Here is a 21,702-nt window from a genome sequence, read left to right as displayed (position 1 = left end):
AGAGGTTTTTAATTTGGTAAAATCAAAGAAACTCATAATAAAAATAATATAAAAAAATATATAATAAAAAATAATATTTTTAATTCCTCATCAATTTACAGCACTGTTGGGCACCAAGTGGTCGTCTACCCACCCAGAGAGAGCAAGGCCAATTGTGCTTTCTCGGGGCTCCGGCAGCTGATGGCAAGCTGCATGACCAGGATTCGACCCAACAATCTAAGGCACTGCCACAATGATTGGGAGATCGCTGGTTCGAATCCTGCTCATGCAGCTTGCCATCAGCTGCCTGGAGCCCCGAGAGAGCACAATTGGCCTTGCTAAATTGGGAGAAAAATGGGGGACAATTTGAAATAAATTATAAAAATCACTTTAGTACTAACAATAAGGTTTTAAATTTGCATAATTTTAACATCAGGTGTTTCCTGTGTGTTCAGGTGAAGCTGTTCACTCTGGAGGAGAATCAGACGCTGAGTTTTCGGGTTGAGTCTGAGGTGAATGTTCCAGCAGCTCGAGTGTTTCTCCTGCTCTCCGATCTCAACCGCAGACCAGAGTGGGATAAAAACTACCAGTAAATCACATATTAATCTGTATATATTACATTTATTACTGTCTCTCTCATTCTGAACCATTAGAGCAAAACTCCAGCATGATATATCCCTTTAAACTCATTATAGATACTGAGTAATTCATACTGGATACTTAAATTGTCATAGTATATACTAAATACATCTATAAGTACTAAACAGTTCAGGCAGCATACTAAAATTATGGTGGATACTCAGTCGCACACATCAGATACTATACTAATGTATACATCGTAGATACCGAATAATTCATACTGGACACTGAATCATTTATAGTGGATACTCAATAATTAATAGTGAATACTAAATAATTAAAAGTAGATACTTAATAACTCATAGTAGATTCCTAATAATTAATAGTCAATGCTTAATAATTTGTAGTTGATAAGAATAATTCATAGTAGATACTGAATAATTTATAGTGGATACTGAATAATTCATAGTGGATACTAAATCCTTTATAGTGGATACTGATTAATTCATAGTGGATACTGAATAATTCATAGTGAATACTGAATAATTCATATTTGATGGTAAATAATTCATAGTGTATACTAAATAATCCATAGTGGATACTGATTAATTCATAGTGGATACTGAATAATTCATAGTGGATACTGAATAATACATAGTAGATACTGAATAATTCATAGTAGATACTGCATTGTTCATAGTGGATACTGATTATTTCATAGTGGATACTAAATAATTCATAGTAGATACTGAATAATTCATAGTGGATATTGAATAATTCATAGTAGATACTGAGTAATTCATAGTGGATACTAAATAATTCATAGTGGATACTGAATAATTCATAGTGGATATTGAATAATTCATAGTAGATTCTGAATAATTCATAGTAGATGCTAAATAATTTATAGTGGATAATGAATTATTAATACTGGATACTAAATAATTAATACTGGATACTCAATGTCATAAAATATACTGAATAATTCATAGTGGATACCGAATAGTTCATAGTATATACTGTATAATTCATAGTAAGCACTGAATAATTCATAGTGGATACTAAATAATTAATAGTAGATATTGAATAATTCATAGTGTATAATGAATAACTCATAGTGGATACTGAATAATTTATAGTGAATACTGGATAATTCTGAATAATTCAAAGTGAATACTGAGTAAATTTTAGTGGAAACTAAATAGATCACAGTGGATACTGAAAATATTGGATACTGAATAATTCATAGTGGATACTCACTAAATCATTGTGAATACTGAATAATTCCGTAAACCATAGGGTATAAAAAACAAATAAACGAGTGGATACTTTTAGTAGCACACATCAGATACTAAATATGTCATCAAAGTTACAGAATTATTCATAGTGGATACTGGATAGTTTTTTTATTGGTTACAGAATCATTCTTAGGGGTACTGAAAAAAATCATGGTGGATAATGAATAATAGATCCTCATTAAAAGCTATGGGGTATTGCTTTAATACTGTATTTTTTAAATATGTGTGTGTGTGTATGTTGTGTGCGTGTGTGCGTGTGTGTAAGCAGGCAGTGTGAGCCGGTGGTGAACGTGGATGAGGATGATGTGATCTATCGGGTGGTCACTCGATCGGTCAGTGCGGGGGGGAGAGAGCAGGACTTTATCCTGCTGGCCTCCAGGAGAGCGCCCTGCGACCGCGGGTCAGCGTAACACTAACACAGTCTAATCTAACTCTGTGATCTCTGTGTTCACATCACAGCTGATTATTTAATACCTGTGTTCTCAGAGACCCGCATGTGATCGCCCTGCGCTCCGTCACCCTCCCCACCCACCCCCCCACCGACTGCTTCACCCGCGGGGAGACGCTCTGCGCCGGGTTCACCATCCACCAGCTCTCCCCCTCCGCCTGCAGGGTAAAAACCTCACCCAACACCCCACCCAACACCCCACCCAACACCCCACCCAACACCCCACCCAACACCTCACCCAACACCTCACCCAACACCTCACCCAACACCTCACCCAACACCACACCCCACCCAACACCCCACCCAACACCCCACCCAACACCCCACCCAACACCCCACCCAACACCTCACCCAACACCTCACCCAACACCTCACCCAACACCTCACCCAACACCTCACCCAACACCCCACCCAACACCCCACCCAACACCTCACCCAACACCTCACCCAACACCCCACCCAACACCCCACCCAACACCCCACCCAACACCCCACCCAACACCCCACCCAACACCCCACCCAACACCTCACCCAACACCTCACCCAACACCCCACCCAACACCCCACCCAACACCCCACCCAACACCCCACCCAACACCCCACCCAACACCCCACCCAACACCTCACCCAACACCCCACCCAACACTTATAAACACACAAAATTAACTTTTACTTCCATTTTTCACAGTTTCACAGTTTTATATCATAAGTTAATAATGAATCGACCAATAGAAATGCTTCAGAATTACTTCATTACATTGATTTCCACAAAAAATTGAAAAGGATTTTTTTTTCCCATCCATTTAAAAGTAAACATTTTGGAGATATGAGATTGTGGTTTAACATCAATTAAATACAAATAATAATGTAACAACCGAGATAAACAAAAGGGCTAATCCCATAATACAAAAAACAATATTAATTTTAAGGCAAAAGTAATAAAAAATACATTTTGTTCAGTATTCACTATAAATTATTGAGTATCTACTATATATTATTCAGTATCTACTATATATTATTCAGTATCTACTATGAATAATGTTATCTACTCTAAAATATTAAGGATCCACTATGGATTATTCAGCTATCTGCTGTGAATTATTCAGTATCTACTATAAAGTATTCAGTTTCTGCTGTGAATTATTCAGTATCCACTATGGATCATTCAGTATCTACTATGAATTCTTCATTATCTTCTATTAGTTCTTGAGAATCCACTATAAATTATTCCATTTCTGCTGTGAATCATTTATTATCTACTATAAATTATTCCGTATCTTCGATTAATTTTTCATTATCTACTATGAATTATTTATTACCTTCTTCCAGTTTTTCAGCATCCACTATGAATTATTCGATATCTGCTACATGAATCATTCAATATCTTCCTCGTTTAAATAGCAACAGTGCTTCTGAATATATCAGGTAAATTTCTGGTGTATTGCTATCTCTATCTTGGCAACATAAAACGCAGGAGCGCCATTGACTGAATACAACCTAGACAGACGTCAACAGTAAGGTGTTAATTGCTATCTTGGCAACGTGCATACACAAACTTTTTTTTTTTTCCTCTTTTTTTGTTTTCAGATTAATTATTATAATCAGACGAGTCCGGGGGTGGTGCCGTACATCGCCGCCGACATCGCCGGCCTGTCCTCCAGCTTCTGCTCCATCTTCCTCTCCTGCCACCAGTTCCTGATGAAGAACAGAACCGGGAGCTCCGAGTCCTCCAGCACCGCCCTGTAGAGCCCAGCTCCTCCACTACTGCATTAATATATTAATATATACATTAATATATATTAATACAGATTATACTGTATTAGAGTACAACACTAGACGGGTGATTCGGGCATTAGTGTCATTTAATATGGGAAAATGGTACTTTTTTATTAGGAGAAATATTAATTTTTACTAAATCTTTAAAAATAGATTTGTTTACATATTACTTATAGTGATGATGTGTGAGTGTGTGTAAGTGTGTAAATATCATACATTTTAAAAACGACCCAGATGCAAATTATTATGTTTTGATGTATTTTTTTTATTAGCTTTTAAATTATTACAAATTAAGTAATAAAATCAGCAATATTTATATTGCAAATTATAATGACTTTTTTAATAGAATATAATACAACAAAACGCAATAAATTAAAAATACACAGAAATACACACATTTTGTTTGTTTGTGATTTGTTGCACCCCCAGTAATACAATACACATACAATACAATATCGTATATTAACATTTATTGTGTTTATATATATATGTTTTCAGACCTCAAATAATGTAAGTTTATATTCATAGTTCAGAATAATAATATATAATAGAAATATAATTCAAGTTCAGAAATCAATATTTGGTGGAATAACCCTGGTGGTTTTTAATCACAGTTTTTTTTATGCATCTTGGCATCAGGTTCTCCTCCACCAGTCTTACACACTGCTTTTGGAAAACTTTATGCTGCTTTACTCCTGGTGCAAAAATTCAAGCAGTTCAGCTTGGACAGATTGAGGAAGAAGAGCACTGATCAGAAAAGCCGACAGATGGCCTATGGTCACTCTGGAAGAGCTGTAGAGATCCACAGCTCAGGAGGATCAGGAAAATCTGTCCACAGGACAACTAAATAAGTTAAACAAGTCTTGCACACCACACTTAACAATTCTGTTTCTCACATCCTCGGAGAGTTCTTTGCCATGAGGTGGCACACTGTTATTCAAGCTGTATTTGTATTGAGATTTAATTGCACTCGGCGACATATCCCAAAATTATTAAATGGATCATCAAGTCTGATATCATGTTTGATGATATTAGGCGTGGAACTAATAGGTTATAATATTTATTTATCCAACCCAGAGGGTCCTATTCTTTTGGCAGATACTTCTCTACAACAGAGACTAGACATTAGACAAGCCATGCATTTGTAATCTGCTTCAGCAATGAAATGTGTTCAACTTTGCAAAGTAGCTACGCTATTGTACATGCAACTGAACTCTTTAAAAGGCGTTTCTATAATTATTTGGACACATTATTTGGACATCATGCATTCCCCAGCCAAAATTACATTAAAAGTTACATCACCTTCTGATTAAACTTTCGGCATGTTATAAAAGATTCGCTGCTTATTCCCATTCCATAGAGACGCCAAGAAACCCTCTTGGCTTTTACGTCCAAAGTCTTCAGTCGCTCTCCTGAAGTCCACTGTAATAGAAAACCTCGGTTCACGTTGAAGAAGTTCGCTAAGTCTTCGCACCTCCTCCGTCCTCTGCAGACGATCGGCGTCCACCTGCAGCGAGACGTCCTGCCAGGTGCTTCGGAAAAGCTCCACCATGTCGTCCACCAGCTGCGGGGTGTACCCTTGATCCAGAACCTCATTGGGCCAACTGGGAGTGATGGTGACGTACGGAAAGTTCAGGTCGATGGTCTTCAGGAACTCCTGTCCGCTGATGTATCCGTGGACGTTGAAGGATCCGTGGGCCACGTCCATGTTGATCCAGGTTGGGTGGTGCAGTAGGTGGTTGGCGTACGCTTGCTGGAGGATCTGGAGGGAGTTGGCCAGTTGGTTTGGTGATTTGATCCTCAGGTAGATGCCCCAAGACTTCTGGGAGGATAAAATCAGGTGAAGACAATCTTGGAGCGGCAGCTCTGGCTGGGAGGTGGATTCCACCACTGGAATCTTTGGCATACTGGAGACTCCAGATATTACTGGAATCTCGAGCATCCCACCAGGGCTTTCTACGAAGAAAAACTTACGTTATTTCAAATATATGTACGATATATAGAGGTGTTGGACAATGAAACTGAAACACCTGGTTTTAGACCTCAATAATTTATTGTGGTGACGGACAGTTCTGGTGAAAACAGGAGAGTTCCTCTTACAGCGTCCACAGTTAATCCTGTTGGATGTGGTTGGCCCTTCTTGGTGGTATGCTGATATTACCCTGGATACCTTGGCTCTTGATACATCACAAAGACTTGCTGTCTTGGTCACAGATGCTCCAGCAAGACGTGCACCAACAATTTGTCCTCTTTTGAACTCTGGTATGTCACCCATAATGTTGTGTGCATTGCAATATTTAGAGCAGGACTGTGCTCTTACCCTGCTAATTGAACCTTCACACTCTGCTCTTACTGGTGCAATGTGCAATTAATGAAGATTGACCACCAGGCTGCTCCAATTTAGCCATGAAACCTCCCACACTAAAATGACAGGTGTTTCAGTTTCATTGTCCAACCCCTGTATATATATATATATATATAGACAAGATATTGAAAAAGGGTTCCAAGCCAACAGGGAATGTTATAAGAACGTTTAGCAATATTTTGAAAAGTTTCCAAGAAGGTTACCCTGTAATATTAAAAGAAATACAATCTAATAACCTTTAAAGAACATTCCTGGAACGTTTTCTCACATATATAAGATTACGGAAGTGTTAAAAGTAACATTCCCAAAACTAAAACATTAACACAAGTGATGCTGCAGCGATGTTACCAGATAAAATGCTCTAAAAACATTTAGAAAACCAAACCTACTAGATTTAACGTTCCAAGAACGTTAACTGTAACATTCAGAAAATGTTCTACTATCCAAAAATGTGTTAGTTAACTGGGTCATTGCCTCTTGTATCCATCTTAAAAGAAACAGCATTGCCAACTGCCCTCTCTCGGACTCCGGCTGCTGATGCTGAAAAAGCATGGCCTGGGATTCGAAATGGCGATCCTCTGGCCACAGTGTTTTAGGCTCCAATTTAAACTCCATAAGAAATGCTAACATAAAAATGATTGGATTTCATGTTTAGGGATGTAGTTTTTCTTAGAAAAACAACCAAAATCCTGGACGCTCTTGGACAATCTTGAATGTAAAGTGCAACACTAAAGAAGACAAGACCTATTTTAGTGATTTTTAGACAAGGCATTAACCGTGCAACTTGATTAAGAGTTTCTGAGATAGTCTTTGCAATCGTAACGACGGGAAAAGTACACCTTGCGTGGCTCAAAATGCGTAAGATAAGAAGAGTTTATGATGGGGCCCCTAGTCTTGACTGTTCAAGTATATTTGTATACCGTAATGTGCTATGACATGTAATATTGGCACTGCTGTGCTGCGGTCGTTACATGTTATAGCATGAGCCTTGAGTGTATTATTGCGCTTATACCACACTTCTATTTTTGCTGCTTATTGAAAGATTTCGAGTTAAAGTTTGGTTATAAACACTCTGCGAGTTAAAATAGTTCCATTGCTGCTCTGTTTGTAGCTGCGCTGTTTGGCTTGTAAGCGCTGCATCGTTGCTAGGTTACCTGTATGTGGCGGAGTAATACATTAAGAGCTTCGGTTAGAGTACATTACCGGCTGATAGCGGTACTTGTTGAATGCCTCTCAGCCAATCACATTGCAGGGTTGGAACTAACTATGGTATAATTTAAAATTCACAAAGTCACAAATAACGGTACTTACAACAGCATTAAATAGTGAAGTAAAGTAGTACAATTTATTTGATTTTATATTCAGCATGTTTATAATGTATTAAATCAGATTTGACATACCTTTGAGGATAGACAGCAGGGATGGTCTGTCGGTCACTGTCTCCCAAAGGATGTTCAAGCCGACATCATCTGCAGGTTTGAAGTAATTTACTATATCACCTCCTGGATAAAACCTCCTGCGTCTGTTTTTCTGTTCTGAAAAATGCATAAAATTATTGTTAGGTTAAAAACCTTGTGTCCTGTGATTCCTGCATTGAATGTAGATTTGATTGATTGATTTCTGCTAGAGTCTTTTGTCTGTATGCACGGACACTATACCATTATACCACTGTGCTGTCCACTGTAGGTGGTAATGCATTATATCTATGACTTTTTCCCAACTTAATTCACGTGGCCTTGCCAAGAGCATGTCGGCCAGTGTATAATCAACCTCATTCACAAGAAAATACCTGACAACTCACACGGGTGTGGTCATTTCTCAAGGTATGATGCTTTTTTAAGAATTAAATCTGTTGAAAGTGAAAGATTTCATGTAATTATAGGAAGTGGTATTATTGGTATTGGTTGGTGTTGATTGGTGTTGGTTGGTATTGGTGGATGTTGGTTGGTGTTGGTTGGTATTGGTGGATGTTGGTTGGTGTTGGTTGGTATTGGTGGAGGTTGGTTGGTATTTGTGGATGCTGGTTGGTGTTGGTTGGTATTGGTGGAGGTTGGTTGGTGTTGGTTGGTATTGGTGGAGGTTGGTTGGTGTTGGTTGGTGTTGGTTTTGGTCGGTTTTGGTCGGTGTTGATTGGTATTGGTTGGTATTGGTTGGTATTGGTGGATGTTGGTTGGTATTAGTGGAGGTTGGTTGGTGTTGGTTGGTGTTGCTTTTGGTCGGTTTTGGTTGGTGTTGATTGGTATTGGTTGGCGTTGGTTGGTATTGGTTGGTGTTGGTTGGTATTGGTTGGCGATGGTTGATGTTGGTTGGAGTTGGTTGGCGTTGGTTGGTATTGGTTGGTATTGGTGGATGTTGGTTGGTATTTGTGGATGCTGGTTGGTGTTGGTTGGTATTGGTGGAGGTTGGTCGGTGTTGGTTGGTATTGGTGGAGGTTGGTTGGTGTTGGTTGGTATTGGTAGATGTTGGTTGGTGTTGGTTGGTGTTGGTTGGTATTGGTTGGCGATGGTTGGTGTTGGTTGGAGTTGGTTGGTGTTGGTTGGCATTGGTTGGCGATGGTTGGCGATGGTTGGTATTGGTTGTTGTAGGTTGGTATTGGTTGGTGTTGGTTGGTGTTGGTTTTGGTCGGTGTTGATTGATATTGGTTGGTATTGGTTGGCGTTGGTTGGTATTGGTTGGTGTTGGTTGGTGTTGGTTGGTATTGGTTGGCGATGGTTGATGTTGGTTGGAGTTGGTTGGCGTTGGTTGGTATTGGTTTTTATTGGTGGATGTTGGTTGGTATTGGTGGAGGTTGGTTGGTGTTGGTTGGTATTGGTTTTGGTCGGTGTTGGTTGGCGTTGGTTGGTATTGGCTGGTGTTGATTGGTGTTGGTTGATATTGGTTAATGTGGGTTGGTGTTGGTTAGTATTGGTTGGTATTGGTTGGTGTTGGTTAGTGGTGGTTGGTGTGGGTTGGTGTGGGTTGGCGTTGGTTGGTGTTGGTTGGTGTTGGTTGATGTTGGTTAATGTGGGTTGGTGTTGGTTGGTGTTGGTTGGTATTGGTTGGTACTCACTTGATGCCTCTTTGAATTGGGACAGAACCAGCTCGTTGATATCGTAGTAGATGCGCTGAGGGTTACTGTTATCTCTGATGAAGAGAAGATCGTTCACAGTGGGGTTCTCCTCCCCCTGCCACAGCGTCAAACTGAACCTGCAACATATCGATAGCATATATTTAGAATAAAAAGTATTGGGACATCTGCTTATTCATTGTTACTTTTTAAATGAAGGGTATTGAAATAGTTTTTTCAGCTTTATCCTTTTGGATTAACTGTCTCTACTGTCCAGAGCGATAAAGCGTTTCACTAGATTTTGGCAAATTAACAGTAAATAAATGCAATTATTAGATGGGTGTTTATAAATATTTGAACATACAGCTCTGGAAAAAATAAGAGCCACTTTAAAATGATCGGTTTATGTGCTTTAACCATTCATAGGTATACGTTTGAGAAAAAGAACATTGCTGTTTTATTCTATAAACTAATGACATTTCTCCCAAATAGCAAAAAAAAAAATATATATATATATATATATACTATCATTTAGGGCACTTATTTACCAAAAAAATGAGAAATAATCATGTTCATATTTATTTAGAAACAAAAATACTATTTTTTTATTTTAAGAGTTTTAAGAGAAAACTATATTTGTTGGAATTACCCTGGTTTTTATCATGTTCTCCTCCACCAGTCTTACATACTGCTTTTGGGGGGTTTAGCTTGGTTTGATGGCTTGTGATCATCCATCTTGATTATATTCCAAAGGTTTTCTGAACTCTTGTTTCTGTTTCTAAATCAGAGAAACTGACTTTGAACTTGATAATAAATCACAGTGGATCAACACCAGCAGATGACAGACATGACTCTCCAAACCAACCAATCACTGATCATCAGTAAATTTTACATTTTGTTTAAAGTAAATCAAGGGAGCAGAGTCTGGAGGAAGAGTGGAGAGACACACAGTCCAAACTGCTTGAGGTCTAGTATGAAGTTTCCACCAATCAGTGATGGTTTGGATCAGAGAGACATGTCTGATATCTGCTGGTGTTGGTCCACTGTGTGCACTTCATGCTTCCCTCTGCTGACTGATAACTTTTATGGAGATGCGGGTTTAATTTTCCAGCAGGACTTGGCACACTGCCCACAGTACTGCCAAAAGTACCAATTGGTTTTATATAATATTCTATTTTTTTTTGAGACACTGATTTTTTTTTAGGGTTTTCATTGGATGTAAGCCAAAATAATCAACTGAATAATGAACTGAATTACTGAAATAAGCCGTGTTGAAGTACCTGGACGACTGGCTGAGGAGCCAGCTGAGATGAGGCCATCCGTTCTTCCCCATCACGGCCAGAACAGGGAAGGTGATCTTCTGGGGAAGGTGTTTGACGGCGTCGTACATCTGCTCCACCATCGCCCGGCTGTACGTCGCATTAGGGAGAAGCGATAAATAAAGAACCTTCCAGCCGGGAGAGATGGTGACATCTGGAAACTTCTTCTCAATGAGGTCGAAGAACCTGGAGAATTCAGAGAACAGATAAGAAATTACAACACCAAGCTTTACACTCTTAACATCTATTAAAAGTGAAGCTGGTTGGTTGAAACAAGAAATATGTTGCCCAGTAGATTGTGTGTATAAGCCAATGATGACTGGCATTAGGGATGGTGCCACCAGGTTCATGTTTATCTGCTCTAGAGAGTCCTATTGTATTGGCAATAAGTGACCATTTATTTCTTATAGCAGAGTGCGGTTTGTCGACGAGAGCTTTATGCAAATTAATTATAATTATACCACAGTGAAGCAACATTTTGCGACAATGCATAAACTTGATCTTGATTGATCTCTCACCAGGAGGTACACTACCCTAGTTTCATACATAAGGTGCAGCGGATTATAAAACACATTATACAACACTAGTAAGGAACACTGGTGTCGCCATGTTTCCCTTCTAATTCAGCAGGTTTATAATTCCAATTTTCTCCATAATTTTGCACTAACACACGCCTCCTCCCATACATGTGAAGTCAGACTCCGCCTATTTTTGAACAGCATTACTGAGTAGCGTCACAGCGCTAACGCTCGGAGGAAAGCGCAGCGACTCGGTTCTGATACATCAGCTCACAGACGCAGCCTTGTGCTGATCCACATGAGGGAAGAGAGAAGAGCGCCATCTACTGTACCCACCCAGAGAGAGCAAGGCCAGTTGTGCTCTCTCAGGGCTCCGGCAGCTGATGGCAAAGCTGAATAACCGGGGGTTTGAACCAGCGTCCTCCCGCTCATAGTGGCAGAGCCTTAGACCGCTGGAAACATAACTGTAATTCTTAAGTGAGTGATGTGCTTCCGTTTACTTACAGTAAGCTTAGATTTCCAGTATTTTAGCGCACTTAGCAGCAGTTAGCAGCACTTAGCGCTAGTAAATGCTACCTGATAGCGCTACACTGAGGAACTCTGAGTGTTCCTGTAGGCCAGGGCGCTATCAGCCATTTCAGTTTGATATATCTAATAACTGATGGACACAGTAATATTTCAGGATTGAAATGAGGTTTATTGAACTAACAGAAAATGTGCAATATGCATTAAACCAAAATTTGACCGGTGCAAAAGTATGGGCACCCTTATCATTTTATTGCTTTGAATACTCCTAACTACTTTTTACTGACTTACTGAAGCACAAAATTGGTTTGGTAACCTCATTGAGCTTTGAGCTTCATAGCCAGGTGTATCCAATCATGAGAAAAGGTATTTAAGAAGCCATTTCTGCAAGCACGCCACAAACAGAGTCGCCTGAGGTGTGCTTTGTGCTTTTGCAGAAATGGCTTCTTTCGCATCACTCTCCCATACAGCTTCTCCTTGCGTAAAGTGCGCTGTATTGTTGACCGATGCACAGTGACTCCATCTGCAGCAAGATGATGCTGCAGCTCTTTGGAGGTGGTCTGTGGATTGTCCTTGACTGTTCTCACCATTCTTCTTCTCTGCCTTTCTGATATTTTTCTTGGCCTGCCACTTCTGGGCTTAACAAGAACTGTCCCTGTGCTCTTCCATTTCCTTACTATGTCCCTCACAGTGGAAACTGACAGGTTAAATCTCTGAGACAACTTTTTGTATCCTTCCCCTGAACAACTATGTTGAACTATCTTTGTTTTTAGATCATTTGAGAGTTGTTTTGATGAGCCCATGATGCCACTCTTCAGAGGAGATTCAAATAGGAGAACAACTTGCAATTGGCCACCTTAAATACCTTTTCTCATGATTGGATACACCTGGCTATGAAGTTCAAAGCTCAATGAGGTTACCAAACCAATTTTGTGCTTCAGTAAGTCAGTAAAAAGTAGTTAGGAGTATTCAAATCAATAAAATGATAAGGGTGCCCATACTTTTGCACCGGTCAAATTTTGGTTTAATGCATATTGCACATTTTCTGTTAGTACAATAAACCTCATTTCAATCCTGAAATATTACTGTGTCCATCAGTTATTAGATATATCAAACTGAAATGGCTGAAACACCCAAATATTTACAGCTAAAAATGATTAAGATTAATAGGGGTGCCCAAACTTTTTCATATGACTGTAACTCCGTACTTCAGCGGAGTGACTTTACTGCTTCTTAATACCTGACTGGTAGAATTCATAGACTGAATTATAAGGCGCACTGATGATTTTTGGGAAAATTAAAGGATTTTAATAAATAATATTTTAATAAAGTTTAATATAAAGACACTTGTAATGGTTGTGAAATATGTTTGATGCTCTCACACAGTGGCGTTGATGACCGGCCAGAAGTTCGGTACATTTGGGCCGGGTAGAATATCAGCATTTATCCAGACCGGACGATTAATTCCAGTTTGATTCTTGATCCTCAGCAGATCCAGTGAAGGTCCTACAGACTGAAGACTTTTAAAATCCAGTTTTATTCCTGTTCAGAGAGGAAGAGAAAAGAAAAACATAACATGCTACTCCCTGGTGAAAAAATATATATACTTAATTGTACTTAAAACATATTGAGAAATGTCTAAATATGCTGTTAATATATTAACAGATTCATGTTCTTGCTTAAAATATATTAAAAGCACATAAATACTATGCTTTCATCAAATGTTTGAAAGTAAAATTTGATCATAACTTTTTAAAAAGTAAAATATAGTGTTTTTTTTAAATACATAGACTACTTTAAAAGTACACTTTTAGTTTAATGTAATTCAATATACTTCTAAAATACTTATTTACAAATATACTGAGAACAAGAGTAGTTACAGTAGTTCACTTAAAGTGCAATGTATCATCAAGTAAATTAAATTACTGCATTTATACAATTAAAAATAGTACATTTGTAACACACCAAAAATTATAGTACATTATATTATGATTAAATATATTTTTATTCACAACAAAGTATACTAGAAGTGTGCTTCTTACAAAAGACAGGAGCAAAAGGCATGTATATTTGTACACTAATGTAAATATAGATCACATATATTTAACATAAATTCTTAGTATATTTCTAATCTAATATACCTGGTGTATAATAATAATAGTGATACAGTTGTAATACTCTAATAATTAAATCTATTATAATTTTACTGTAAGCATATTTGAAATATATATGGGGTAGAGCTGGGCGATATGGGAAAAAATCTTATCACGATATAGTTTTCCATATCAGTCGATATCGATATGTATCACGATATAAATCAAATCACTTTGTGTCACACTTAAAGGTTTGTTTTTATTAGTGAGAGAATAAGGGAGTGATGGAAGTTTTATCACAATATTTTTTTCTGTATCTCCATAATTATTAGGGCTGGCCCGAATAGCATTTTTTGAGCTCCGGATATTTGGCAGTAATTGGTAGCGAATATTCCAATATTAGTTTTTAAAAAAAACAAATTAATCATGAACGGGAGCCAGAACCCGAGCTTGAACGTCAGCCTGACTCAGGCGCTGCATGAACTCGGGCTTTTTTCCAATTTTTTCCAATTTTCCATGACTGAAAAAAAACTTGGGCTATAAGCTCAATATTAAATATTTCGTTTGTTTAGAAATTATTTTATATTCTTAAACCATGTTAAATTATATTAGATTAGTAGGGCTGGCCCGAATAGCGTTTTTTGAGCTCAGAATATTGGGCACTGATTGGCAGCCAATATTGGAATATTTGTTTTTAAAAAGACGGATTAAAAACTGATTAAAGTAAAACAAAAATTGCAACTCGGCCCCTTTAATTCACCACAAAGTTTTCCAAGACCCAGCCGGAAAAAAAAAGATTTCCCACCTTTTCCTCAGCTGGGTCGGGCTCAAAAAATGATTTGGGATAGGCTGTTTTTTGGTTTGTTTGTTTAAGCACTTAGGCTTTTGTACTGCTGCAGTGCAATATTTAGATTTTATATTCTGAAATTCGTTAGGTTTTATTTCTTTTAGCATTTTGAACTTTTTTTCCAATTTCAAATTTATTTTTTTCTGTTCCTTATGTTCTATCGGTCCTTGCGTTTTTTGTAGTTGAAGTTGAATTTAATATTGAAGTTCAATATTTCTAATTTATATTTTGAAATTCGTTAGATTATATTTATTATTGTATTTTGAGCTCACTTTAGTTGGTTATTTTCCAAATTCATATCTATTTTTCTGTTATTATTAAATGTTATTAGCTTATTAGCTTAGCTTGTCATTTAGCATACAGAACTTCTCACGGATTTTTAATGAATGTTGATTTATTAATTTAAAAGCTGTACCTTATTAAAAGTATTTTAAGCCAGACAGACACTGTGTGATTTTTTAATGAGTTTATCTGCACTTTTAAATGGTTTGTCCTGTAGGAAACGCACACGATTTGTATGCTGACACTGTTGTCTGACTGAGGAGCTGCTTTCCGTCAAATGCAGCCTGTAGGCAGGAAAAAATCCAGCCAGAACCGACCATATCATGAGCCAGTTTTAAAGCCAGTAATTTAGTAGAGCATTAAACTACAAATCTGAGATGTACCTGCTGTACTTCTTAATCTCTGCCCCCAAAACGGTCCATTAACTTGCTTGACAGACGCGTCAAATCCCCCGCGAGCACGCGCGGCGCACAGCGCACCGATTAATTCATGCGTTGAGCTTTAAACGCGCAGCTGAGCTGTAATTGGGGAAATATCACAAAAATCACAGTGTGATTTGTTACATTAAAAAAAAGACCATTTTCTTCCGCCTAATCTGAGAGGAAAGCGGTGTTCTCGACCGGCCCGAGTTCATGCAGCGCCTGAGTCAGGCTGGCGTTCAAGCTCGGGTTCGGGCTCGCGTTCAGGCAGATAATCTAAATGATAAATGATTTTGTGTTTTTGCACTTGGGCCATAAGCTCAATATTAAAAAGTTCGTTTGTTTAGAAATTATTTTATATCCTTAAACCATGTTAAATTATATTAGATTAGAGGAAAGTCATTTAGACATCATTCTTAAGGTGTTTTTGTCCTGTTACCGCTCCGCAAAAAAACCTCTTCCTTTAATCCCGCCCCACATACACATTTTTGCAGCACCTGCCCCGAGGTCCTAATATAAATTGAATTAATTACATTTAGTGCTTAAAATTTACTTAAAATTTATTTAAAACGTGCTGAACAGTGCGGCCGTTTATTCCCAAAGTACAAACACTATGGTTGTTTGCGTGTGTCGGGCCATACTCCACTATTCTTTAGGGTTTTTTGTTGCATGCATGAGAATAACTATTACAATTTTCTTAACTATTTATTAATTTGCTCCAGCGTCTTCTGGATTGATTACACGTTGTGTTTTCGTTGTTTGCCGCGCCACTTAGACGGAAATGGAAATGAATGTTTATCGAATTCTATTGCACAGGCTTATCATCGTCATCGAGGGAAAAATTATCGCGAAACAAATCGATATCGTTATATCGCCCAGCACTAATATGGGGTTACATACATAACGTAGTACATAAAAATGTTTAAATGTTACTTATAAAGTATATTTAAAATAGTTACATTTTAGTACAGTTAAGTACACTTTAAGTAAGCACAATTTAAGTAAGACTATTTTTACATAATTAAAGTAGAATAAGTTTAAAAAAATGTGTTCTATTTTATCACTCTTTAAATATACTGATTAATAATAATGTGGCTACAAGAACACTTTAGTGCACTATAGCATAATAATGCTTAGTACACTTTAATCTACTTTTTTCACTAGAGACTCTTCTTTATCATCACCGATATTTTACCTTTTTTGGATTTGAGAACAGCATCGAGCCACTCCTCCAGGGTGTTGTCGCTGTAGACGTCTGGAGGATGGGCCATGATTGGGATGTTGGTTTCGTTGGCGGTGTTGTGGCCTTCAACGTTTACATCAGCCTCCAGAATCATGACTCCACCTGAGAAACGCATATTTAAAATAATCTAAATATAAAAACTGTAAATATTACATCATTTAGAGTTTTAGTGAATTGATGGTGGAATGTATTGGAATCCAATATTTAAAAAAGGAAGTATTAGCATCACACACTGCTTCACCTTAGATACCATCCACACCATAGCAACACCATAGCAACACCATACCAACCACCAAGTAACACATTAAAACTGAAAAACTATATAACAGCCGCAATACATAAGCAACAGCATACAGTAGCAAAACACCTCAGCAACCAACAGCTATAGCATATCAACACCTTAGCAATCACCTAACAACACCTCAGCCTACAACACCTACAATAACCAACGCTAACAATTTCTTTACGAAAGGCACACATTTCCATAGCAACCACCTAGCAACGTCTTAGCAACCAACAACTATAGCATATCAACAACTTAGCAACCACCTAACAACACCTCAGCATACAACACCTACAATAACCAACGCTAACATTTTTCTTTACAAAAGGCACACATTTCCATAGCAACCACCTAGCAACACCTTGGGAACCAACAGCTATAGCATATCGACACCTTCACAACCTTCTAACACTTTAGCAACCAACATCTTGACAAACCAATACAAATATTTTCTTTATGAAAGGCACACATTTCCATGGCAACCACCTAGCAATGTCTTAGCAACCATCCTCACCATAGCAACACCATACCAACCACCAAGTAAAAATTTTAAACCAAAAACTATACAACAGCAGCAACTCATTTGCAACCACATATAGTATCAACACCTTAGCAACTGAATAGCAACACCTCAGCAACCACATGCTATAGCATATTAACACCTTAGCAACACCTACACCAACCAACACTGACATTTTCTTCAGGAAAGGCACACACTTCCATAATAATCCCCTAGCAACATCTTGGCATCCCACATCTAAAATACAGTACAGCCACACTTTACCAACCACTTAGCGACACCTCAGCAACCAACAGCTATAGCATATTAACACCTGAGCAACCACATAATAACACCTTAGCAACCCACACCTACACTAACCAACACTTAACATTTTCTTTAGGAAAGGCACACACTTCCATAATAATCCCCTAGCAACGTCTTAGCAACCAATATCTAAAATACAGTACAGACAAACTTGACCAACCACTTAGCAACACCTTAGCAACCAACAGCTATAGCATATTAACACCTGAGCAACCACATAATAACACCCTAGCAACCCACACCTACACTAACCAACACTAACATTTTCTTTAGGAAAGGCACACATTACCATAACAGCCACCTAGCAACATCTTAGCAACCAACATCTGAAATAAGGTATAGCCACACTTTACCATTACCTCAGCAACTAAATAGCAACACCTCAGCAACCAACAGCTGTAGCATACTAACACCTTAGCAACCAACACCTATAACAGAGCTACTTGCTTTCTAGGGCTTCGTTCATTTCCGTTTTGCTGTTGGCGGCGTGATACCACGTGGCGTAGAGTCCGTCCTTCTCCTGAAGCTCTCCGTTCCGAACCAGAAACTCCAGCATGTCTCCATCCGTAGGAAAAGGCACCATCGTCTCCGGAGTTCCTGAGATTTAGAGTTGTTGTTTTTAGTTATTTAAAACTCATATTGTTGCAGAAAAATGATAAAAGTACTGCAATATGATTAAAGGATCATAAACACAAAGCCGTTTACACATAGCAGCACTGTAGCAGTTTGCATGCTTTGATTTATGTGTTTTAAATGCGTCTCAGACCATCTTTTGAAGTGGTTTCAGCGAACGACTGAATTTGTATCTATTTTAAATACATTTCAGACATTTCATCGTCTGATGTTCTGGAGATGTTCTATTCCAGTCTGATTACTTACTTTAACTGGCAGTGATTTTAATATTTTACCGTTGCAAGAAAACGTATGTGAATCCTTTGGGATTAAACTTAGATTTCTGCATAAATTGGTCTTTAAATGTTGATGTACGTTGATGACGGCAATTCGTCCAGACCCTGAGACAAAGCAAAGCAAAGCAGCCCCGAACCATGATGCTACCTTCACCATGTTTCATAGTTGGGATGAGGTTTTGATGATGGTGTGCTGTGCGTATATTTTTTTCTCCACACATAGCGTTTTGTGTTTTCCTTCCAAACAACTCAATTTAGGTTTCACCTGTCCCCAGTCTATTTATCCAGTACTGCTGTGGAACATCCAGATGCTCTTTTGCAAACTTCAAACGTGCAGCAATGTGTGTTTTTTTTGGACAGCATTGTAGATTTGTCAACAAAAATGTGAGCATGTGCCAGAGATTTCTGTAAGTCTTCAGCTGACACTCTAGGATTCTTCCTCACCTCATTGATTGATCATTCTGTGCTGTGCTCTTACAGTCACATTTACAGGACTTAAACCACTACTACGCCTAGAGAGAGTAGCTCCAGTAACAGTGCTGAACTTTCTCTGAATTTGTAGAGCATCTGTCTTGTAGACCGTGGACACATGAACATCAAGGCTTTTTTAGAGATACTTTTCTAACCCTTTCCAGCTTCATGCTACAAGTCAACGATTCTTGAACGTAGGTCTTCTGAGAGCTTGATCTTTTGTGCTGAGAGGCATGATTCACATCAAGTTATCAAGCTTCTTAAGAACAGCAAACTCAAAACTGGTGTGAAAAGTCATTATCCTAGGGGTTCACACACTTTTTTCCCTCTGAACTGTGAATGTTAACATGTTGTGTTCAATAAAATCATGCAAACATATATCATTTTTTGTGTGGTTTAAGTTTAAGCAGACTGTGTTAGTCTATTGTTGTGACTCAGATGAAGATCAGAACACATTTAATGACAAGTTTATGCAGAAATCCAAGTATAATCCCAAAGAATTCACATACTTTTTTCCTTTTTCCTGCAACTGTATCGTTAGATTAAAGAAGTTTACCTGGGTCAGAGTTCACGGTCAGCAGCACTGAGGTTACGGTGATGACCACCAGCAGCAGAACCAGACCGAGCCCGACACACAGCATGAGGATCTGCTGCCGGGTCAGAACCTCCACTCCAGCCTTCTTCTTCTCCTCCTCCTCTTTATTCTCTTCTTCATCCTTTCTTCTTTTCCTTTGTTCTTCTTGTCTTTTGTCTTTTTCGTCCATGCTGCTCAAGGGTGTGGACGCTCAGGTTTGATTGCTTGTTCTACTGTGAGTCCTGTTATACTCTGAGTGTGTGTAAGTGTGTGTGTGCATGCACATGTGTGTGTGTGTGTGTGTGTGTGTGTGACGTGAAGTGTAAATCTTATCAGTGGATCATAAAGAGAAAGCTTTGAAGAGAGATAGTGTTTTGTGCTTACTTATCTAAACATGAATATAAATGATTTATAAATTTTGGCCATTGAGGTCATCCTCACAAGTTCCACCTTAAATTCAGTGTTTTTTATTATTTTATTTTAAAATGTTCTTTGTAGATTGTAAATTAATACTAAACTCATCCAAACTATGAAGAAAAACATATAGAATTATTTAACACAAACACAAACATTTCCATAACAACCACCTAGCAACCTCTTAGCAACCAACAGTATACAGTATAGCCACATTTTACCAACACCTCAGCAACCAACAGCTGTAACATATCAACACCTTTGCAACCAACAACTACACTAACCAATACAAACATTTTCTTTAAGAAAGGCACACATTTCCATAACAACCACCTAGCAACCTCTTGGCAACCAATATCTAAAATACAGTATAGCCACATTTTACCAAACACCTCAGCAACCAACAGCTATAGCATACTAACACCTTAGCAACCACCTAACAACTTCTTGGCAACCAACATCTAAAATACAGTATAGCCACACTTTACCAACACCTCAGCAACTGAATAGCAACACCTCAGCAACCAACAGCTATAGCATACTAACACCTTAGCAACCACCTCACAACGTCTTGGCAACCAACATCTAAAATACAGTATAGCCACACTTTACCAACACCTCAGCAACTGAATAGCAACACCTCAGCAACCAACAGCTATAGCATACTAACACCTTAGCAACCACCTCACAACGTCTTGGCAACCAATATCTAAATAATAGCCACATTTTACCAACACCTCAGCAACCAACAGCTGTAACATATCAACACCTTAGCAACCAACAACTACACCAACCAATACAAACATTTTCTTTAAGAAATGCACACATTTCCATAACAACCACCTAGCAACGTCTTGGCAACCAACATCTAAAATACAGTATAGCCACACTTTACCAACACCTCAGCAACTGAATAGCAACACCTCAGCAACCAACAGCTATAGCATACTAACACCTTAGCAACCACCTAACAATGCCTTGGCAACCAATATCTAAAATACAGTATAGCCACACTATACCAACACCTCAGCAACTGAATAGCAACATCTCAGCACCCAACAGCTGTAGCATACTAACACCTTAGCAACCACCTAACAACGTCTTGGCAACCAACATCTAAAATACAGTATAGCCACATTTTACCAACACCTCAGCAACCAACAGCTATAGCATACTAACACCTTAGCAACCACCTAACAACGTCTTGGCAACCAACATCTAAAATACAGTATAGCCACACTTTACCAACACCTCAGCAACTGAATAGCAACACCTCAGCAACCAACAGCTATAGCATACTAACACCTTAGCAACCACCTCACAACGTCTTGGCAACCAACATCTAAAATACAGTATAGCCACACTTTACCAACACCTCAGCAACTGAATAGCAACACCTCAGCAACCAACAACTATATCATACTAACACCTTAGCAACCACCTAACAACCTCTTGGCAACCAACATCTAAAATACAGTATAGCCACACT

The 21,702-nt window shown here is 38.4% G+C and overlaps 2 protein-coding genes across 3 annotated transcripts in view; one reads left to right on the top strand and one right to left on the bottom strand.

The window, feature by feature from the left end:
• Positions 1–4,473, top strand: part of acot11a (acyl-CoA thioesterase 11a) — a 28,366-nt gene extending 23,893 nt beyond the window's left edge. Inside the window, exons 13-16 of one of the 2 annotated variants that reach the window (XM_022678610.2) lie at positions 435–568; positions 2,125–2,256; positions 2,343–2,469; positions 3,892–4,473. In XM_022678610.2, coding sequence (XP_022534331.2) covers positions 435–568; positions 2,125–2,256; positions 2,343–2,469; positions 3,892–4,050 — 552 coding nt within the window. In that variant the 3' untranslated portion in view covers positions 4,051–4,473. Of the gene's footprint in view, positions 1–434; positions 569–2,121; positions 2,257–2,342; positions 2,470–3,891 lie in introns of both variants that reach the window. The other variant, XM_022678609.2, reaches the window with a different exon arrangement.
• Positions 4,474–5,183: 710 nt separating this feature from the next.
• On the bottom strand, positions 5,184–20,064 carry fam151a (family with sequence similarity 151 member A). Its single transcript, XM_022678611.2, has 8 exons — positions 19,782–20,064; positions 18,294–18,443; positions 16,690–16,839; positions 13,236–13,395; positions 10,772–10,996; positions 9,495–9,631; positions 7,846–7,980; positions 5,184–6,036 (listed from the first exon to the last, which is right to left on the bottom strand). Exons 1-8 carry the CDS (start codon positions 19,987–19,989, stop codon positions 5,390–5,392), a joined length of 1,812 nt encoding a protein of 603 aa, XP_022534332.2. The 5' UTR covers positions 19,990–20,064; the 3' UTR covers positions 5,184–5,389.
• Positions 20,065–21,702: the final 1,638 nt, after the last annotated feature.

The sequence above is a fragment of the Astyanax mexicanus genome, chromosome 4, assembly GCF_023375975.1.
Source record: "Astyanax mexicanus isolate ESR-SI-001 chromosome 4, AstMex3_surface, whole genome shotgun sequence".
Lineage (NCBI taxonomy): Eukaryota > Metazoa > Chordata > Actinopteri > Characiformes > Acestrorhamphidae > Astyanax > Astyanax mexicanus.
This window is presented reverse-complemented; position numbering and strand designations above follow the sequence as displayed.